Source organism: Mustelus asterias, chromosome 1 (genome assembly GCF_964213995.1).
Source record: "Mustelus asterias chromosome 1, sMusAst1.hap1.1, whole genome shotgun sequence".
Classification (NCBI taxonomy): domain Eukaryota; kingdom Metazoa; phylum Chordata; class Chondrichthyes; order Carcharhiniformes; family Triakidae; genus Mustelus; species Mustelus asterias.
In genome coordinates, this window is record NC_135801.1 from 129,296,199 (window position 1) to 129,319,277 (window position 23,079).

Genomic DNA, 23,079 nt, shown 5'->3' on the forward strand with positions numbered 1-23,079 from the left:
CTGCTCCAAGTGTGTGAAGGAATTCAGTAAGAATTGACCCTACAGAAAGACCAGCGAGTTCACACCAGGGAGAAGCCATTCACCCGTTCCAAGTGTGGGATGCAATTCAATAATTCAACCAATTACATCAGTAAGTTCACACTGATGAGAGGCCTTATAAATGCCCAGGCTGCAGGAAGTGTTTTAAAAGTTTTGTGGCGCCAATGTACCATCAACGTTTTCACACTGATGAGAGACCGTTCAGGTGTTGTCACTGTGGTATTGGGTTCAGGCGATCATCTTATCTCACCACTGCACTCATACTAGGGAGAGCCCATTCACTGCTCTGGGTGTGAGAAGGGATTCACTTAGTCATCCGCTCTGCGGGCACACCAGCCAGTTCGTGCTGGAGAGAGACCATTCGCCTGCTCCGATTGTGGAAAAAGATTCACTCTGTCACCTGACCTGCTGAGACACTCTGCTGAGAGACATTTTATATGCCAACACTGTGGGAAGGGTTATAATGTCCCAGGAACTATGTCCCATCAACATGTTCACACTGATAAGAAACCATTCAGGTGCTCTCACTGTGAGTCTTGGTTCAAGCAATTATCTCAACTCATTGTATACCAGCAAATACACACTGGACAGAGGCTGTTCACCTGCTCTGTGTGAGGAAAGGGGTCTAATCAGTCATCACATCTGCTGAGACAGCAGCGCATTCACAAGTAGCTACTGTGATTGGGTTTTGCTGTTTATCACATCTAGCATTGAACCAGTTTCATTGGTGTCTGTCTCTGATGTTAATTAACTCCAACCTAGATATAGGTGTTAATGTTCTGAATAAAAGTCAGCTGTTTGTTAAACAAAAAAAACAGAAAATGCTGGAAAATCTAAGCAGGTTTGGCAGCATCTGTGGAGAGAGAATAGAGCCAGTGTTTTAAGTCTGGATGACGCATGGTGGTTTGTCACTGCAGGGCAATGACATGATTGTAGCAAAACTGGTGGATGCAATACATTGAAATAATTGTCATTAGACTGACCATTGTACCATTCATACTCTTTAATCTGAATGGGTAAATTGATTAATGACATAATTATCTGTCTAATGGGAAGGGACTCTTTCATTTTGTGTGGTGTATTTTGCTTTGGTAGATTATTCCTTGTTGATGTCTCACAGAGATTCAATCATGATGTCTGGTGGGATTCAGGGAAAGTAGAAAATAACTCAAACAGGGAGTTAGGAGGGCATAAAGGAGTCATGAAATGTCCTTGGCAGGCAGGATTAAGGAGAATCCCAAGGCATTTCATACATATATTAGGAACAAAAGAGTAGCTAGAGAAAGAGCTTGTCCACTCAAAGACAAAGGAGGGGAATTATGCATAGAACCAAAGAAAGTTGGTGAAATCCTTAATGAGTACTTTGCATCGGTATTCACAAAGGAGAGGGACACGTCGATTGATGGTGTCTCGGAGGGGTATGTAAACCCTCTAAAGCAAGTCATCATTACGAGGGAGGACGTGTTAGGTGTATTAAAAAACATTAAGATAGACAAATCCTCAGGGCCAGATGGCATCTATCCCAGATTTCTGAGGGAGACCAGAGATGACATTGCTGGACCTCTAACAGGAATCTTTGTTTCCTTGTTGGCCACAGGTGAGGTCCCAGAGGATTGGAGGATAGCCAATGTTGTCCCGTTATTTAAGAAGGGTAGCAAGGATAACCTGGGTAATTATAGGCCAATGAGCTTGACGTCAGTGATATTGAAATTGTTGGAGAAGATTCTTAGGGATAGGATCCATACACATTTGGATCTGAATGGTCTTATTAGCGACAGACAGCATGCTTTTGTACGAGGGAGGTCATGTCTCACTAATTTGATTGAGTTTTTTGAGGAGGTGACAAAAATGATTGCTGAGGGAAGGGCCGTGGATGTTGTCTACATGGACTTTGGTAAAATATTTGATAAGGTCCCTCATAGCAGGCTGGTGCAAATGGTTAAATAAAAAGGGATCATGGGTGAACTAGCTGGTTGAAATCAGAATTGGATTGGCCATAGTAGAGGGTAGTGGTAGAAGGATATTTTTCTGAATGGAGGGCTCTAACTCGTGGTGTTCCGCAGGGATCAGTGCTGGGCCCTCTGTTGTTTGTAATATATATAAATGACTTGGAAGAAAAAGTAGCTGGTCTGATTAGCAAGTTTGCGGATGATACTAAGATTACTGGAGTTGCGCATAGTGATGAAGATTGTCAGAGGATACAGCAGGATATAGATAGGCTGGAAAATTGGGCGGAGAAATGGCAGATGGAATTTAATCCAGACAAATGCGAGATGATGAATTTTGGTAGATCCAATTCAGGTGACAGCTATAAAATAAATGGCAGAACCATCAGCAGCATAGACAGAGAGATCTGGGAGTACAGGTCCACAGATCTTTAAAAGTAGCAACATGGATGGAAAAGGTGTTGAAGAAAACATATGGCATACTTGCCTTCTTCAGCCAGGGCATCAAGTATAAAAGTTGGTAAATTATGTTACAGTTATATAAAATATTGGTTAGGCCACATTTGGAATACTGTGTCCAATTCTGGTCACCACACTACCAGAAGGGTGTGGAGGCTTTGGAGAGAGTGCAGAAAAGGTTCACTAGGATGTTGGGTTGCCTGGTATGGAGGGTGTTAGCTATGAGGAGAGGTTGAATAAACTGGGATTGTTCACCCTGGAAAGATGGCGGCTGAGGGGCAACCCAATAGAAGTTTATAAAATTATGAGGGACATAGATAAGGTAAACAGTTGGAAGTTTTTTCCCAGGGCAGAAATGACAATTACAAGGGGCACAAGTTCAGTAGAGATGTGCAGGGGAAGTGTTTTACACTGAGGGTGGTGGGGGCCTGGAATCCACTGCCAAGTGAGGTGATTGAGGTGGACACATTAGTGACATTGTTTGTGCTCTTCATTCATCTCCTTGACCCTTTGCTTGTCATCATGAGCCCTTGCCCTTCCCCTTGCACAACTCTCCTTCCATTTTGCCTTTCTAGTGTTTGCCTTTCCCCCACACCCCTCCTTGCACAATCATCTTTCTACATTACACCCTTGTCTTCAGAAGGCACCCTCCGCCACCCCCCACCCTCATCAATGCCAAAACTGCCTTCACCTTCACACCCTGCCCCGATTGAACTTCGGACCTTTGTTGTGGTGAGTGCATGAGTCCTGCAGCACAGTGCTGTCCAGATAGACACTGGTGTGTGGCACCAGGCGGTAGGAGATCTCTGTACTCTCCAACCTCAGGTTCTGTACTGAACTCAGACACTGATACAGGAGGTCCATGACCAGCAGCATGGTGCTGTCCTTAAAGGCCAGCTCAACATGGAGATGGAGGGCTGGTCCGTCCCGGCAGAATGGTGTACAGCACATCAGGAGTGGGATGGAAGAATTCAGCCCAAATGGTTGTGAGTTTTTGAAATTTTCCACACCAAAGGCTGCTTAGATGATGAGTATATTTATCAACAACTTGTATTTATATGGCCTTTTACTGTAATAAAACATCCCTACGCACTTCCAAGGCTGAGAGCGATTGATTTTTGGACACTGTGGGAATTAAGGGATTTAGAAATGGGAATGGAGAGTGGATTTGATGTAAAAGTTCAGCAATGATCTTAATGAATGATAGAGAAAGCCTGAGAGGCTATATGGCCAACTCCTGCTCCTATTTCTTGTGTCTTTTGCTCTGAATTTAATGCTCACCCACTTATGTGTAAAATCCAGTGGGTGGCCTGCGCCCCACCTACCCGCCTGCCCCTACCCAGCCTGCAATTACATCAGCGGTAGGGATTGAGTCGGGCATTCCGCCTGCCACTGGGCTAAGTAAGGCCCTTAAGCAGGAAATGAATGCCCACATACGGACCTCATCCCACCACAAGCCCCGTGACAATAGGGCAGCCCTGATGGTTTCCTGCGTGGACTGATGGTGGGCAGAGCAGGATCCTCTCCAGAACTGGCATCAGACACCCATCAAAGGGCTCTCCTTGCAATGTTAAACTCCCACCCCCCCAAAGGATGTCCTTCCCCCATGGCATTTCAAACCCTGGGTCCTCACTCCCGTCTTTGACCCCCAAACACTTATAAAGTTTTGATCCATTGCCTTTTCAATGCCTGAGTGCAGTACCAGCAGTAGCCAGCGCTCCTGCTGCCGCTGCTGGTACACTGAGAACTGCTGGCCTCTGATTGGCCAGTAGCTTCCTGAGGTGGGATTTCCTGTCCCTGAGGGGCAGAAATGATCGCTCCAGGATATGTTAATGACTGTGGGCAGCTGTTCTTAGCATCAGTGTGCTCCCTCTACCACAGCCTTTTAACTGGGACACCCTGTATAATTCAGCTTCATCTTCTATCAAAACTTGTTAATGTTACATTTTGAATGTTTTGTACATAGAATCCCTACAATGCAGAATGAGGCCATTTGGCCCATTGCACCAACCACAATCCCACCCAGGTCCTATTCCTGTAACCCCACATATTTACCCTGCTAATCCCCTGACACTTGGGTCAATTTAGCATGGCCAATCAACCTAACCCACACGCGCATCTTTGGAATGTGGGAGGAAACCGGAGCACCCGGAGGAAACCCGCGCAGACATGGGGAAAATGTGCAAACTCACACAGTCACTCGAGGCCGGAATTGAACCTGGGTCTCTGGCACTGTGTGGCAGCAGTGCTAACCACTGTGCCACCGTGCCGTCCATTCACATAAATACCACTCAATCCTGACTGAAGATTATTTTTGGCACATTAATACTTATTATTTTTCCTGGTTTTCCCATTTACATTTTTTGAAATCTCTCATTTCTTCATGCCAGTTTGAGAATCTGAATTCCGTCAAAATGATACAGCAGTCTTTCATGCAGTCCTGTAGTTGGCATTGAACCCATATCCTTCTGAAACATGCGAGTCTGCTCCAACTGAGACAAGCTGACACACTTCATCGGAATCATTACAGCTCCACTGAAACATTGCGGGTTTTGGAAACCTTTGTTTATGTGACGCCACAGAATCCTCTTAACTAATTTGGATCTACTGAACCTTCAATGGCCCACAGCATCAGGCTTAGATCGATTCATTTTATATACCGTATCATAATATAAACATTTCACACAACCGTAAAGAATTTTTACTACTGCTCTATTTCTTTTCCCCTATTATCTCTTTCCTCAAGTAATTATTTCAATATATTTGTTTGAAAATGTTATTCCCATCACATTTTTTCTCTGCTTCTTGCTCCTCTCCTCTAGGGTTGTATTTCCATGGGAGGTCTCAGCTCCTGATTCCCACCTAAACTGTACTCATCACAAGCCAGCTTAAGTACAGTGGCACAGTGGTTAGCACTGCTGCCTCATAGCATCAGGGACTTGGGTTCGATTCCCAGCTCGGGTCACTGTCTGTGTGGAGTTTGCACGTTCTCTCTGTGTCTGCGTGGGTTTCCTCCGGGTGCTCTGGTTTCCTCCCACAGTCCAAAGATCTGCTGGTTAGGTGCATTGGCTGTGCTAAATTCTCCCTCGGTGTACCCAAACAGGTGACTAGGGGATTTTCACAGTAGCTTCATTACAGTGTGAATGTGCATCTACTTGTAACTACTAAATTAACCTTAATGGCGGTTGGCAGTATCCATGCAAATCCTCTCCTTGTTCTATGGAATTTATTACAAGTCATGGAGACAAAATCCTCCCCTTCGCCGCTAGTACTTCAGCCAGTCACTTCATCCCAATTAAAAGTGGGACATCTGGCTGATTTCCCCTGCTGCAGCTCAGGGTGCTGTGGACAGATATAGCACCCTTACCGATTACCGCTATCGGTATTAAGGAATTAAAGCATTAACATCAGAGCAGGATTTATTATATCCCTGATGGAGGTTTTAATTAATTTTTCATGAGCAACTAACTAAATCTGTGAGACATTTTATCAATCTATAGGACAAAAAATGTTGAGAAATTGAAGTAGAATTGGTTTAGAAGCATTATATTTAAATCAACCTCTTTCTACCAGGATATTTTTTCAAAAGACTCCAGGCTCCTCACATTTCACCTTTGGTTTAGAGAGAAGTACAAATGACATTGCATGAATTAATTTTCACTCCCTGTCACAGTTGAGTGATGTGAATTCTCATATGGGCAATCATTGATTCCTGATAAAAAATATACATGAGATGGGCTATAGGTAGGGAATGAGGAAATTCAGATGACTAAAGGCTAACACTCATGGATCTTTCCTCTTTTTAAGCATGGGCATTGAAATTAAATCAACCTTTAGGTTTTAACCATCCCCATCTATTCAATCCCAAACAAAATTACACTTGATTCTGAATAGAAAAATAAATAATTCTCCATATGAGAGCAGGGAAAGCCTTTGTTGATTGCTGCCTCCACAATACTGCCGAAGTGTCAGATATAAACCATTATTAAACTGTCGGGGAACAGTTTAACTAATTGCATGCTGCTGAAATGCAAACCGCACTTGTCAGTAAACTGAAGGAGTTCACATTACTAAGCTTTCAAAATTAATAACAGTGCTTGATGAATTATTGACAGCAATTATTTCCCCTTTGTCTCAACAAAGGAATAAGAGAAAGCTGGAGATGGCCATGCACGCCTGCTACAGATAGCGACAAATAGGAGAACTAATTCTCAGATATTAACACTGGAACATTATTATATCTATGGTTTTCACTTTTCTGCCATTGAATCAAGTATTTGCACGGCCTATGGCTTTATACAGTCTTCTTAATGAAAGGTTATCATGCAAAATAAATCACACATATGAAGCAAACTAGTGCATCTGTCAACATATAAAGGATATAAAATAGAATGTATAAACACATTCACACATTTTTATATATCATGGCTGGAATGCTCCGACCTCGCCTGTGGCTGTGATTCTCCGGTCTCGCTGATCTGAACAGCGATCTGGTTGAGCACCAAATTTTCCGTTCTCGCTGGCAGCGGTAGTGGGGCCATGCGAGACTGGAGAATTTCAGCCCATATTTGAATATTTGATATTCTACAGGAAAATAGATTCAAATCTTTCCCTGTCAAAATATTAAATTTGTCTTACATTAGTGAATCTCTTGAGTTGTTGCTTATGAATGAAAATTAACAATAATATTGAATCATTAGTACTTTCTACAACAATTAAATAATAAAGAAATGAATAAATTAGTGTCCCTTACAGGTCATTGTTAGATAAATAAATAAATGTGAGTATAATCCGCTGTAGTTACATCAAAGTATGTTGTATTATTTAATTGTTGCAGTTACATAAATAATTTGTGACTCTCATTCGGTGGTAACAGCAGAAGGATCAAAGAGCAACAGCAGAGCAGGTCCAAGATGAGGATCAAAGACTGAGTGTGTTCAGAGCACTCCTGGGTGTATCTGCACCCAGATGGGCTGCAGCGGTTCAAGAAAGTCGCTCACAATCAACTTCTGAAAACAAATAGGGATGGAAATAAAATGTGGGGTTTGTCAGTGAAACCACATCCCATGGAAAAATTAAAACAAAAAATCAGGAGGAGCATACTCCGAGTGCTACACAGTAGCGGGAGTAGAAATAGGAAGATGGAGGGATCAATCTGTGGCTTGAGGCATGGTGCAGAGGGAAAGGCTTCAGATTCTTTGGGCATCGGGGTCAGTTCTTGGTAAGGAGAGATCTATTCAAAATGGACGCTGAATTTCGTTAGGACTGGGACTCTTGTCTTTGTGGGGAGGTTTATTATTGTGGTTGGCGAGGGTTTAAAATAATTTGGCAAGGGTTGGGCACCAATATATAGGAGAAAGAGGAATAAGGTACATAAAGTGAGAGTGTTGGCAGCAATGGAGAAGGGAATAATTTTATATTAGAATTGAGCAGATTAATAAGGCCTATAACAAAGACAGGTTCAGAATGCACAAAATGTGAATCAGAAGGTTGGTGAGCTACAAGCACAAATAACCATGTGGGAATGTGATGTAGTAGCAATAATGGAAACGTGGCTTACAGCTGGTGACTGGGTGCATAACATACAAGGTGTTTAACAAATTTAGGAAAGGAATAAACGGGAGGTGAGAAGGCAGCTTGATTGAGGATGACATTGTAATGTTGGAAAGAGAGAATGCCCTTGAGGGTGCAAGAGCAGAATGCATTTGCTTAGAGTTGAGAAACAGGAAGTGTATGATCCTACATGGGGAGTATTCTATAGACTTCTAAGTGGGAGAGAGAGAAATGGAGGGGCAAATCTGCATGGGAATCACAAAGATGTGCAAGAACAATGGAGTGATGAAACTGGGGAACTTTAATTACTCAGATATTGATTAGGATAATGTTAGAGTAAAGGATAAGGAGGAGGAGGAATTTCTGAACTGTGTTCAGAAGAACACCATAGAATCATAGAATCCTACAGTGCAGAAGGAGGCCATTCGGCCCATCAAGTCTGCACCAATCACAATCCCACCCAGGCCCTATCTCCATAACCCCATGCATTTACTCTAACTAATCGCCCTGACAATAAGGGGAAATTTAGCATGGCCAAACCACCTAACCCGCACATTTTGGACTGGGAGGAAACCGGAGCACCCGGAGGAAACTTATGCAGATACGGGGAGAATGTGCAAACTCCACACAGACAGTGATCCAAGCCGAGAATCAAACCCATGTCCCTGGCGCTGTGAGGCAGCAGTGCTAATCATTGTGTCACCGTGCCGCCCTTGATTAACATGTTCTCGATCTAACTAGAAAGGACATAATGCTGGACCTGGTGCTGGAAAATGAGGTGGGTCAAGTTGACTGAATATCTGTGGGGAAAAGATTGGGTAAGACTGATCACCATGACATAAAGATGAGTAATGCAGAAGAGCAAGGAACAATCCAAAGTAAAATGTCTAAATTGGAAGAGGGGTAATGTCAATAGGATAAGAAGGGATCTAGCCAGGCTAAAATGGAACCAAAGATTGGAAAAACTGTAAGGGAACAATGACTGATCTTCAAGGAGGTGATGCTTCCAGTAGAGGTTCGGTACATTCAGATAAGGGCAAAGGTTAGGGGAATCAAAGCCAGGGTCCCTTGAATGGCAAAGGAGATAGAGGGTGGGATTTTATGGCCTCGCTCGAGCAAGACTGAAAATTCCCGCCCGAGGTCAACGGACATTCCCGTTGTCCACCCCTCCCCCGCTCCGATTCCGTGGCGGGCGGGGCGATAGAATTCTAGCGAGAGAAACTGAGTAAATTATCAAAGAGGGTGTATGATGCACGTCAAGTTAATTCTTCTGGCAAAACCAAGTCAAATATAATAGGTTGAGAGGACAATGAAGTGGAAAATAAGACTGACAAAGAGAGAGTGTGGCAGCCAACATAAAAAGCAACCTAAAATCTTCTACGAGCATGTAAACAGTAAGCAAGTAGTAAGAGGTGGCGTGGGACTACTTGGGACAAAGAGGGTGATATATTCCTAGAGGTACAGGTCAAGATGATAATGCTTAATGAGTATGTTGTATCGGTGTCTACTAAGGAAAGTGAATCTGACAACATATTGGAGATTGTAATAGATGGGACGAAACTTGAGAGGCGAGAGCTACTGGAAAGGCTGGCTATACTTAGAGTTGATAAGTCACCTGGTCTGGTTGGCTTGCATTCCCTGTTGCTGAAGGAAATGGAGGTGGAGATAGCAATAGGACTTGCCAAAATCTTCTCATCTTCCTTGGCAACAAGTGAGGTACCTGAGGATTGTTGAGTGGCAAATATGATACACACATTCAATAAAGAGTGTAAGGACATTCATAGTAGCTATGGGTCAGTTTAATATCAGTAGTGGGTAAGTATTTAAAAACAATGATCATGGAAAAAAAATCACAGGCACTTCGAGAGGTTTGGATTTGATTAAGAGAACCAGCGCAGATTTGTAAAAGGCAGAACACACTTGACTAACTTGACTGATATTTTGATGAAGTAACAGAGACGATTGATGAATGGAATGTAGTGGATGTTGTCTGTATGGATTTTACAGAAACATTTAATAAAATGCCACATGAAAGGCTGGTTACCAAAATTGTGGTGGTGTTCTCCAATGGTCCAAAGAAATGGACCATTTCTTTTTTTTGATATATATAAATGACTTGGATATTGGAAATCAGAGTGAAATGTCAAACTTGGCCAATGGTAGCAGACTTTGATGTGGCAAACAGTGAAGGTGATCCAATCGACTGCGACCGGGATAGGCTGGCAGAATGGGCAGCCAGTGGCAACTGGAATTTGATACAGCGAAGTGTCAGGTGATACCTTTTGGCAGAAGGGATAGGGAAAGGCAATATAGACTTAATGTGGCACAGTTCTAAATTGTGTGCAGGGACAGAGAGTCCAAAGGTTCATATGCCTAGATCTTTGAAAACAGCAGGAAATATTAAGAGCGGTTAACAAAGCATATGGGGTCGCGGGCTTCATTAATAAATGTATTGAGTACAAAAGCAGAGAAATTATACTGAATCATAAAGCTCTGGTTAGGCCACAACTAGATTATTGTGGCCAGTGCTGGTCACCACATTTTAGGAAGGATGTGAGGGTCCCTGAGATGGTGCAGAGGAGATTTACAGAATGTTCCCACAGAAGGGGGATTTTAACTACAAGGTTAGGCTGGATAAGCTGGGGGGGGGGGGCGGAGGTTGTTCTCCTTGGAGCAAAGGTAACTGAGGGGAGATTCGATAGAAGTGTATAAGATTATGTCAGGCTTCCTTCGATAAGATAGACAAGGAATTAGCTGATGGTGAAAGGATTAGTGGGATAGATTTAAGGTTTTTGGCAAGTGATGCAGAGGAATTGTAATGGACATAGGAGCAGGAGCAGGCAATTCAGCCCGTTGAGCCTATTCAAACAAGTTGTGGGTGGCAATATCTGGGGGGGAGGTTGGTGGGGGGTAGCAGATCTTCCAGCATACTGTGTATACTGTGTATACAGTGCACTGGGAGATTGAGGTGCCTGTGCAAATGCACCCCTACAGCTCAGCGGCCAGCTTCCCAGCATGAATAGGCTCCACCTACTCCCCCAACTGGTGAGAAGCCTAATTTCTTTTTCTAAGTACTGTACGATTGCGTCTGGAAGCTCGCCCAAAAAATGGGTGCGGTTCCCTCACATTTTCACACTGGTTCGGCACTTAGAATATTTTTGGGAAGATTGCCCCCATAGATTGTCTTCCCTGTACTAGCTTCATTCTCCCATCACCCTTGACATACCTAGTCTATATCGCTAACTTATTGCATTTTTGGGAAAACCTATCTTTACTTCATATTCCATCTCAATACTATTTTATTCAAGAGTTTATTTCTTAAACAAATGACTGTGTAATAGAATGAGAAATAAGCAAAAAAAAGGTATCCTCGATTCTCTGCTTTCTTTTGGATAAGTGACCAAGAATCAGATTACATGAAATAAATGAAACAATTGCAGTTATTTCATTTAAATAAACAGTTTAACAAATATCTGAGTATTTGATATCTGAGTATGAGGATCTTAAGGAATTTTATTTAAGTTGTGTTTGTTTGCGATGAAGTGCATCTTGGCTGAGTCCCTGAACCCCCCTCTGTGCTCTGAGCCCTCTTCTCTTGTGTTTGAAAGCTCCAGTTCATCTCTTCCTCAGGATTCATGTGATCCATGGTGACTTGGCTGCTTGGATTCAAAATTCAGAGAAGTCAGAGAGTAGTGGTGAAAGGGTTTTCTGGCTTGAGGTCCATAACAAGTGGTGTTCCACAGGGATCCATACTGGGACCTCTGCTGTTTGTGATATATATAAATGACTTGGATGAAAACGTAGATGGATGGGTTTGTAACTTTGCAGACAACAAAAAGATAGGTGGAGAGGTGGATAGTGTCGAAGGTTATCAAAGGAGAAAAGTCTTTTGCAGATATGGGCGGAGAAATGGCAGATAGAGTTTAATCCAGGCAAGTGTGAGGTGCTGCACTTTGGGAGATCAAATGTTAAGAGTAAGTATGCAGTTAATGGCAGGACCCTGAATAACATTGATGTACCAAGAGATCTTGAGGCTCAAGTCCATAGTTCTCTGAAAGTGAGAGGGTGGTAAAGAAGGTGTATGGCATGCTTGCCTTTATTAGTTGGGGCATTCAGTACAAGAGCCAGGATGACATGATGCAGCTTTGTAAAATTTTGGTTAGGCCGCACTTAGAATATTGCATTCAATTTTGGTCACCACATTACAGGAAGGATGTGGACGTTTTGGAGAGGGTGCAGAAGAGATTTACCAGGATGCTGCCTAGATTAGAGGGTCTGGGTGATGTGGGGAGGCTGGACAAACTAGGGTTGTTTTCTTTGTAGTGGTGGAGGCTGAGGGGAGACCTGATACAGTCTATAAAATTATGAAAGGTATAGATAGGGTTAACAGTCAGAATCATTTTCCCAGAGTTGAAATATCTAATACTAGGAGGCATGCACTTAAGGTGAGAGGGGGAAAGTTCAAAGGAGATGTGAGGGGAAAGTTTTTTACACAGAGAGTGATAGATGTCTGGAACGTGCTGCCAGGGGTGGTGGTGCAGGCAGATGTGATAGGGATGTTTAAGGGAGCTTTAGAGCATGATGGCAGAGTGGTTAGCGCTGCTGCCACACAGCGCCAGGGACCCGGGTTCGATTACCAGCTTGGGTCACTGTCTGTGCGAAGTCTGCACGTTCTCCTCGTGTCTGCGTGGGTTTCCTCTGTGTGCTCCAGTTTCTTCCCCCAGTGCAAAAGACGTGCTGGTTAGGTGCATTGGCCATGCTAAATTCTCCCTCAGTGGAGCTGAACAGGCGCCGGACTGTGGCGACGAGGGGATTTTCACAGTAACCTCATTGCAGTGTTAATGTAGGCCTTCTAGTGACACTAATAAATAAACTTTTAAAAAACCAAGGTAAACATGTGAATATGCAAGAAATAGAGGGATATGGACCAAGGTTAGGCAGAGGGGATTAGTTTAATTTGGCATCATGTTCAGTACAACATCATGGGCCGAAGGGCCCGTCCCTGTGCTGTACTGTAATATGTTCTATGTTCTATTTCTCTTCAACATGCTGTGATCCCGTTAGGAGCTGAAATTGTAATGGCTGATTTTTAAAGTGCCCATATAATTCATTCTGAAACATCCATGACTTATTGGCAGCACTGAATAACTAATTTTATTGTTATTGAGATGGGTCTGGTGGTTATTGCACAGCGATACAAGTCACTTATTTCTTATAAGTACTGATAACCAGTCTGATTTACAACTATTAATATGTTAATTTATTGCTTAGGTTACTGAATACTGAAACAAGACCCAGTATTTTCATTATATTAATTAAAGTAATGCATGCTGCTGGTGCACTTTTACTTGGCTCTGTGTTCAGAACATTGCATAGATATTACAAAATCCAAGAGAAAACTCAGGGCCAAGAACCAGCAAACCAAGGCAGAGGGCCAGATTATCCCTCTTCAATGTAAGGTTTTGCTTCTGACAACCTCCTTGGGCCATGTGCCCGTGCATCCATACATGAAAAGCACTGGCTAGCCTTTACGAAGATTTGAGTATCAGAAACATCTATTTTAGGATTTCCGAGGACATTTTTGAATTCACTGCTCGCAGTATCTCAATGTTCATGATGGATTTATCATTCAACTGGTGCCAGCCCAGTTTGTTCATTTTGTTCTTTGAACTATGGACCCATTTCTGTTTTATTATTCCCTACCTGATTCACTCATTTCATTTTAGTTCATCTCAGTTGCACACATTCCTTCTCTTCCAATTTACTCTCCATGTCATATCTATTAACTTCCCTCCCCTCCTCCCAATATTTTTAGCAAAGAACAAGCAGTGAGTAAGGAAGAAGCCTGCTTCAGACACCAGGAAGTAGCCTTCATAGCCTTGAGTATATTAACAGCTTGTCTTAATGAACAGTGTCGCTGTTCATTGCCAAACAATGGATCTTCCCGTGCTTGTCAGGTCTTGGTGGGTAAAATGGTGTGGGTGCCTTCTGCTTGTAGAAGGGTCTGCCATGGCTGCATGGGTTAGATGGCTGCCAACTTAATTTAATCAGTGGTATAGTGTTATAAACTGAGATGTGTAGAAAAGAACCACAGGCTTGTTATTTAGGAAATCAGATGGTTGCAAAATATCCGAAGAAGACAAAATTATCACTTTTTCCTCTTTGCTGAATTCGGCAGCCATGTGTTGAGTCTCGAAGTCAGGAATCGGAATTCGCCATTGGTTTCTTTCAAATGCCGCTTGTTATGATCACAGCAGATGTTATTGATGAGCAAGGCAGGCCTCAAAGTGAGGCCTGTCTCACTGATCATTATTTTAATTTAAAAATGAGGAGTTGCTACTGACCCCAAAAGCATAGAACTCCAGGAACGTTGTTCAAATTTAAAAAATTAAAAAATTAAAAAATTAATTAAGAAAAAAATAAAACTTAAGCACATAAGATTAAAGTCATACAGTTAAAACAATCTTACAGGACAACCCACAAAAAACCCTGTACGTTAAAAATACACAAGTAAACTACATTCTTGGCAACAACCCCCTTATAGATTTTAACCATAAAAATCCAGTAATATTACCTAAGTCAGGGAATTGTTGTCTCGTTAATAAAGTTATATCGCATGACTTCTCAGAAACTTCCACTCTGATGTGGAATTCTAAAAGGAGGTTCAGAAACAAAGGCTGAGACTTTCCATGCAACCCGTCGCAAAATGGCAGGGGGATCTTCTGGTCCCACCGGTATCAATGCAGTTTCCTGTTGAATGCACCACTTGCTGCATTCATTGGCAGGACTGGAAGAATCCGCTGGTATGAATGGCCAGGAAACTCCGGCAAAACTGTTTTTCGAATACAAGGACACTTCTGTCTTAGCATTGGTTGGCTGCCTCAAATTCAAAACTTTCACAGAAGCTCACACACAAAACGAACTGGTCTTCAGAGCTTTCCCCACATTCACTAGAACTCTTTAAATATCTTTTTTCCTTTCACCTCAGATTGCATTGTCGACAAACACCTCTGTGAAGTCAACTCCTCCAAATATAAAATCTTCCATGTTTTCTATTTTGCCTCTACTTTCCGATTAATAAAATTTTACATATATTCCTCTTTTTCCTCATGGAATATTTGTACGATCCTTCACCTCTGATCTCTCTTCTGAAATTCAACAGCTGTAAAATCAAGTTTCCCACTTATCTCACTATGCAAACAACAAATTTACTCGTAACTCAAACTCACCATAACCTTTCATACAAATGCATCAACCTAACATCTTTAATCTTTCATCTTTTAGATCTCACAGACAACCTTTCTCTAGTAACATTCCCCCTGGTTTAATTCACTCTGGACATACACCCACACAGCATTCTTTACCTATACAGAATAACAACATCATCCCAACAAAATGTTACAAAACCTCTCATTAGATGGTTCTGACTGAATGAATGAAGGGTTACTCAGGACTCGTTGGCCTGGAGTTTTAGACATTTTGACCAGAATTTTACCGGCATGACCGCCCCAGAATCGGAGCGGCCGAGGCTCGCAGAATGAGATTCTCCTTTGGCCTCAGGTCGGATCTTATGAGCCTCAGGCGGGCGAGGCGGTAAAATTCTGGCACTTATCTCATCTTTGCAGGCTGTTGACTATTAGGGATAGTCAACACGGTTTTGTGAAGGGTAGGTCGTGCCTCACAAACCTTATTGAGTTCTTTCAGAAGGTGACCAAAGAGGTGGATGAGGGTAAAGCAGTTGATGAGATGTATATGGATTTCAGTAAAGCGTTTGATAAGGTTCCCCACGGTAAGCTATTGCAGAAGATACGGAGGCATGGGATTGAGGGTGATTTAGCGGATTGGATCAGGAATTGGCTAGCTGTAAGAAGACAGAGGATGGTGGTTGATGGGAAATGTTCATCCTGGAGTTCAGTTACTAGTGGTGTACCGCAAGGATATGTTTTGGGGCCACTGCTGTTTGTCAGTTTTATAAATGACCTGGCTGAGGGCGTAGAAGGATGGGTTAGTAAATTTGCGGATGACACTAAAGTCGGTGGAGTTGTGGACAATGTGGAAGGTTGTTGCAGGTTACAGAGGGACATAGATAAGCTGGGCTGAGAGGTGGCAAATGGAGTTCAATGCGAAAAAGTGTGAGGTGATTCACTTTGGAAGGAGTAACAGGATTACAGAGTACTGGGCTAATGGTAAGATACTTGGTAGTGTGGGTGAACAGAGAGATCTCGGTGTCCATGTGCATAGATCCCTGAAAGTTGGCACTCAGGTTGATAGGGTTGTTTAGAAGGTGTATGGAGTGTTAGCTTTTATTGGTAGAGGGATTGAGTTTCGGAGCCAGGAGGTCATGTTGCAGCTGTACAAAACTCTGGTACGGCTGCACTTGGAGTATTGTGTACAGTTCTGGTCACCGCATTATAGGAAGGATGTGGAAGCATTGGAAAGGGTGCAGAGGAGATTTACTAGGATGTTGCCTGGTATGGTGGGAAGGTCTTATGAGGAAAGGCTGAGGCACTTGAGGTTGTTTTCGTTAGAGAGAAGAAGGTTAAGAGGTGACTTAATAGAGGCATACAAGATGATCAGAGGATTAGATAGGGTGGATAGTGAGAGCCTTTTTCCTCGGATGGTGATGGCTAGCACGAGGGGACATAGCTTTAAATTGAGGGGTGATAGGTATAGGACAGATGTCAGAGGTAGGTTCTTCACTCAGAGAGTAGTAACGGCATGGAATGTCCTGCCTGCAGCAGCAGTGGACTCGCCAACATTAAGGGCATTTAAATGGTCATTGGATAAACAGATGGATGATATTGGAATAGTGTAGGTTAGATGGGCTTTCGATTGGTTTCACTGGTCGGCGCAACATCGAGGGCTGAAGGGCCTGTACTGCGCTGTAATGTTCTATGTTCTATGTAAGCTCTACTTGCTGACACCTGACTTCTAAGAGAAATTCAATGGAGTCTTATACTTGAATAAAATTTCAGCCTGTTTGCCTCCAGGCTCTTCTTTCTTTGGAGTTTTCTCTTTCTGGTGAAGTTTTTCCTGCCTGTATCTTGAGTTGGGGGTTTGTTCCAGTTCAGAATCTGTTGTAGGTGCCTATTTTCTCAGTATTTCTGCAGTCTTGTGAGGTGAAAGGTTTTTGATCTGGATGCTGCCACCATGAAAAATCCTGCTTCAAACACCAAAGCTAGAAGATTCTGGCCAATTATTTTTCAAAATCATTATGCACAAAAGCTAAAGAACAAATATAATAGACTGTACTGATTACATTACCATTGTATCTTACACTGATGAAATCAAAAGGATAATTGAAGGAGGGCGAGTGAGGGAGATGAGGGTTAGTGGAACAAGTGGCTGAGAAAGTACATACACAGATAGTCCAGACAGCAAGGATAGAGGCAGCGATAGGGTTCTGCAGAGGATGTGATGGGATTGGGGAAGTGGTAGGAAAAGGAATGGATAGTCAGAAAACAAGACATAGGTGACACAATGGCCCTGGATTTTACTGGCACGACCGCCCAAGGCTCGTAAAATCGAGCCCAAGGCCAACGGGGAATGCCGCTCTCTGAGCCTCGCCCGCCCCGATTTCGGGCGGCCAAGGCAGTAAAATCAGGGCCAATAAAAGTGTGAGGTTCGGAATGGGGATGGGAAGGAAGCCTTTTGAGGTCACAGTCACATATTCACCACAGATCCCTGATGCGCTATCAATAAGGCGAAAGACTACCGGTGTGCCAATGCAAGTGTAGGCTTTTATTCACAACAGAATCAGGAGCAGATCCCAACAAATAACCGAGCTGGACTGAACAAGGAGGAGGAGACAGCCACCTTTATACTAGGTGCCGAGGGGAGGAACCAGACTGGAAGGGGGTGTGTCCAGGTATGACAAACACACACAACGGTGGTCCATATAGGACAAAGGCACAACTGAGGTCCACCACAATCCCACTGAAAATTGAGCTTGTAGCCTCAGTTGGCTTCTTCCCAGAAAGGGAGATAAAAATAGGTCTCCAAAATCACGTGAGAGTAAGAGATTAGGAAACCATAATTATCAAGTGAAACGTCATGGGAAAGCTATGAGTTTATTAGCACATATGATATCAACATTTGCTGAAACGACATTTCAAATGTACAGGAATGAATTTTCCAGCACTATGAAGATGGGGTTTTAGGCTGGGGCTGTTGGGGAACTGCACTTCCATCTCTGGGGGACTTTCACAGGAGGGGGTTGGAAAGTGGTTTGGCTCCCCACTCCATGGAGGCAGGCAACCAGTTGGTACAATTCAGGCCCCATCTGAGTGGAGCCAGCCTGCTCAATTAAACAGGCCTCCCACTGGTAGGCCAGGAGACCACTGGATTCAGCGGTTCCATGCCTCAATGAGGGAACGGGTGGAAGAAAGGCTGCAGGCCCATCCATGAACAGCTCAGGAAAGAGGATGCCCCTCCAACCTGATGACCGAAACAGCTTCAGTTCTCTTTAATTCTCCCATGCAGACAGCCAAGGATACTTCCAAGGCAGGGCTGCTGGCTTGACATCACTACAGGCCCTCTGATTGGACCTGCCCACAGTTCTTATTACGATAGCGAACGTGGAGGTGGCTAATAAGAAAACCAGACTCCTGGAAGGTTGCACTGACTGGCAGTTGAGGACGTGGGTGGGCTCAGGAGTTCCAGTATGCCTGGCGTCAGGGTTCTGGCACCAACTGGAAAATCCAACCCACAGTTGCTGAAATGGTGTAGCACAGAAACCTTTCTTTACACTCACCAGTCCTGCACCGCGTTGAAGGATTCTTCATTTGTGATGTCGTACATTAGGATAAAGCCCATGGCACCACGGTAATAAGCTGTGGTGATTGTCCTATAACGTTCTTGTCCAGCTGTATCCTACATAGAGCAAAACAAAATCAATATGAATGTTCAAAAGCACCTGTTCAATTTTTTTTTCAAATCGAAGATCTTTTATAAACATGACTCCAACACAACTACAGCAGATTCGCAGCATTCTGAATTATTTTAGGTCTGGATAATTTGGAATATACGGGTTTGTGTTGGCATAGCTAGCAAATTAGAATTTATTCTTCATGTAAAGTTGGCAAAAGCTGTCACTGGAAGAAAGCTAAATATGGCAAAGCTGATTTAGTCGTTATTTAAAGATCCTGGCTGCCAGATTCAGTTGCTTAGTGCCCATATTTCCATCACTATGGGTGTAGTTTTGGGTCCAAAATGGTGTCCTCTCCACAAGTGCACAGTTATGGTGTAGGTCAGACTGGGTGTCATAGACTGATAGAATCATAGAATCCCTACAGTGCAGGAGGAGCCATTCAGCTCATCAGGCCTGCACTGACAACAATCCCACCCAGCCCCTAACCCCGCAAGCCCACTTATTTATCCTGCTCATCGCCCTGACACTAAGGGGCAATTTAGCATGGCCAAACAACCTAACCCACACATCTTTGGACTGTGGGAGGAATCTGGAGCACCCGGAGGAAACCCAGGCAGACAAGGGGAGAACGTGCAAACTCCACACAGACAGTCACCCAAGGCTGGAATCGAACCCGGGTCCCTGGGGCTGTGAGGCAGCAGTGCTAACCACTGTGCCACCATTTTGGGTAGGGTGATTAACATGAGTGCTGGGAGTGTGTACTGATGTCAGTCAGAGTGGAATGACGAGTTAACCTCAACATTCCAGCTAACGCCCTCTCTTGTTCAGCAGCAGAAAGGACTTTGCCTCCCAACCCATACCAGAGCAATTTAAGGATCAACGATTACATTCAGTTTAGATGCTGATTGGTTTCTGCTGGCTGTGGGAGTGTTTAGTGTTTTTGTAGTGCTAATTAAAGCTGCTGAAATCTACAGGGAGAATCGTGGCTCGTTGTGAAGACTTTGGTTCTCGTGGCGACACAGAGATGGGCAAGTTGCTGGAGGAGGGTGGAGGAGGAAGGAGAGGAAATGGGCACTCAGTAGGAGACCGTATGCACCAAGTATCTTCAGGGGGCAGTTCTCTTACCTCAAGCTCAGTCTTAATGGAGTGTGTGATGTATATATTTCCTTTAGAAAATGCTCGCTGACATTTGCCACCTTTTGCAGGTGAGGCTACAGTCTCAGAGCAAAGTGGGGGTGCATTGCCAGGATAGTAGGCTTCCCAATGATGCAGGATGCCATAGACTGCAAACACATCACTCTGCAGGTGCTGCATGTAAATTCACCTGGAAAGGCTTCGTTACCTTCAATGTCCAGATGATGTGCAACCATACCCAGCGCATATTTCAGGTCAATGTCTGGTATCCTGACAGCAGTCGCAATGTCTTTGTTCTATGACTGTCTGCTGCAAGATCAGCATTTGAATCACATTGAGAAACCAGGCTGCTGAGCAACAAGGTCTTTCTATGGATCACCTGGCTCATAACTCTGGTGCACAGCCGGTATATAACATAAATCAAGCTGTCACACAAAATATCATCAAGTAGACCATTGTGGTAATGGAATTCCACACCTGATCCACCCTGGAAAAAGATAAAAGGCTTCAAATCTGCACATAGCTGTGTGAAAGGATGGTGTCGGACTCCTTCATGCACTGTGACAGAGACCCCAGGATATCTGGCAAGCCTGCTAATTCATTAGTGTGTGAATATCCATCAGCCTTTTTCCTTCATCCTTACTGAGCCCTCTGCAGCAGAACTCATGAGCTTGCATTGGTGCTACCCTTTTTTCCTGCCCTGGCTATATGCCCAGTGTTTCACCATATGCAGATCCCACCTCTAAGCTACCCTCTAAAGTACATGCATTTGCACCATCCACGTGAGATCAAGCAATAGTGTTTTGTTCACCACCAGTGTCTTGCTCCTCTTAATCTTCATGTTCCTGCATCATTGCCAGGCCAGATGTGTGAAAGGAGAAAGGCACAAGAATCATAGAAGAATCATAGAAACCCTACAGTACAGAAAGAGGCCATTCAGCCCATCGAGTCTGCACCGACCACAGTCCCACCCAGGCCCTACCCCCATATCCACCCACTAATCCCTCTAACCTACACATCTCAGGACGCTAAGGGCAATTTTAGCATGGCCAATCAACCTAACCCGCACATCTTTGGACTGTGGGAGGAAACCGGAGCACCCGGAGGAAATCCACGCAGACACGAGGAGAATTTGCAAACTCCACACAGACAGTGACCCAAGCCGGGAATCGAACCCAGGTCCCTGGAGCTATGAAGCAGCAGTGCTAACCACTGTGCTACCGTGCCACCCGTAGGGTAGATGGGTAGATGGTTGTGGTCAATGGAGACGGTGGAAGGTGAGAAGTTTCAGCACCTATAGCTTGCATTTTAGAAGAGATCGGGGGATGATGGGGAAGCGGGATGTCAGAAGGAAGATTAGGGATGAGCAGTGTCAGAACAAAGAACAAAGAAAATTACAGCACAGGAACAGGCCCTTCAGCCCACAAGGCCTGCACCGACCATGCTGCCCGAATTAACTAAAACCCTGTAGTCTTCCGAGGATCATATCGGTCCATTCCCATCCTATTCATCTTCTGATTTCAGCCACACCGTTGTCCACAGCCTCAGTTGTGACCACTCCAATGTCGACATGCATCACCTCATCCATGGAGCTAAAGATAAATAGCGATGTCAGTTAGCTGATGCTGCCTGCAGCTATATGCCACTTAGTTCCACAAGAGATAGGGATGTATGTCAGTGAGGGTGGTGCTGTCTATTTAGCTAATGTACCTGTCATGACTGAACAGCTGACAATGTGTACAAGCTCTGAGATGTGGGTGTGAGGCTTGCAGTAGTTTGAAGTATGTGAGGGTGGGGGTGAAGCTAGGAAATTTAGGTATAAATTGTGATCAGTAGGGATTGTCGATGAGTGAGTGAAGAGAGTGTGGTTAATTCAGCAATTTGTGAAACTAGTGATTCAGTTACTGGAATAAGACTTTTGTTGATGCATTCACTGATCTTGACTACTTGTGTGAGGTCATTGAATTTCTTGCAGCATTACATTCAGATTCTCCTCGGTGCAGTTTTAGCATTGACCGTGATTGCTATTGTCTCCCATTGTCTTTCCATGTCTGCCTAGATCATTTTCTGGTTTCCCATGGATAGAGAACCTCTGTCCTCTTGTCCAATTTCTCTCCGCAAGGCTTTCAGTGGTATGTCAGAAAACCATGTAGCCTGAGCTATGCCCTGCTGTACCACTTTTATGTGTTTTCCAGGTGAAACTCACTTTTATAAAGACATCCAGTCAAAATGCATCACCCCATTTAAGAGATGCAAAATGGCTTTCAGTAGTGCTGGCTTGTTTGAACTCACCGAGCCTCTGATGATTTGGCACCCCCTGCTCAGCATGTAGCTACTCAATAGCACACTTAATGCTGGCTGCACACTACAAACATGTAAATGACCAGGCAGCTGGAAGTTTATATTGGAAAGAATGAACACTGGTCAATCACGATCCCTTGTCCATTTTGGGGGATATCCAATTTTGCCAGCTTAACTATCAGATAAATGTTGCGCAGGTAAGTTTATCTTTGAAATGGAAGATCTCAATGATAACAGCCATGCATATAGGAGCCTCAATACCACAGACCATCAACAGCAGCCTTTCACTGGAATTGTAATCTAGCCCAGTCTGTCGCTGGGTGTCTCTGATACTCTTACAAGAGATGTATATGGCTGTTTCAAAGTAGTTCCTTGTTAGTGTACTATAGTCCAAGGCAGAAATACTGTCTTGAACTAGGCCAACAAGATTATAATGATAAGCTGGTGTATGTAATGCAAAATGTCTGTGTTTGACCTGGGAATGGTGGATGTTGAGACTAGGGGTCGGATTTTTCCATCCCTATGTGGGGCCAATCTGCATCAGGTGGGCTTTCAAAATGACAGGTGGGACCTGGTTCTGGGATTCTCACCTTTATGCCTGCCACCAGCAGCCTTCAACAGTGTGGGATAAGGGTGCGGATCATTCACCCACATCCAGCACACCAAACTTCACCAGCTTTATTGCAGGAATGGGCCAGATTCTGAAGGAGATATAGTTCACACTAACTCAGATGTTGTGAACTATGAGGGAGTCCTGTTCTGCAGTCAAGAACTTTT

At 43.8% G+C, this 23,079-nt stretch overlaps 1 protein-coding gene across 2 annotated transcripts in view; it reads right to left on the bottom strand.

Annotated features, from left to right (window-relative positions):
* rab3c (RAB3C, member RAS oncogene family) overlaps positions 1-23,079 on the bottom strand; it is a 192,021-nt gene that overhangs the window by 27,312 nt on the left and 141,630 nt on the right. For both annotated transcript variants that reach the window (XM_078218815.1, XM_078218824.1), the window contains one exon: positions 18,751-18,869. In XM_078218815.1, the coding sequence (XP_078074941.1) occupies positions 18,751-18,869 (119 nt within the window). The remainder of the gene's footprint in view (positions 1-18,750; positions 18,870-23,079) is intronic.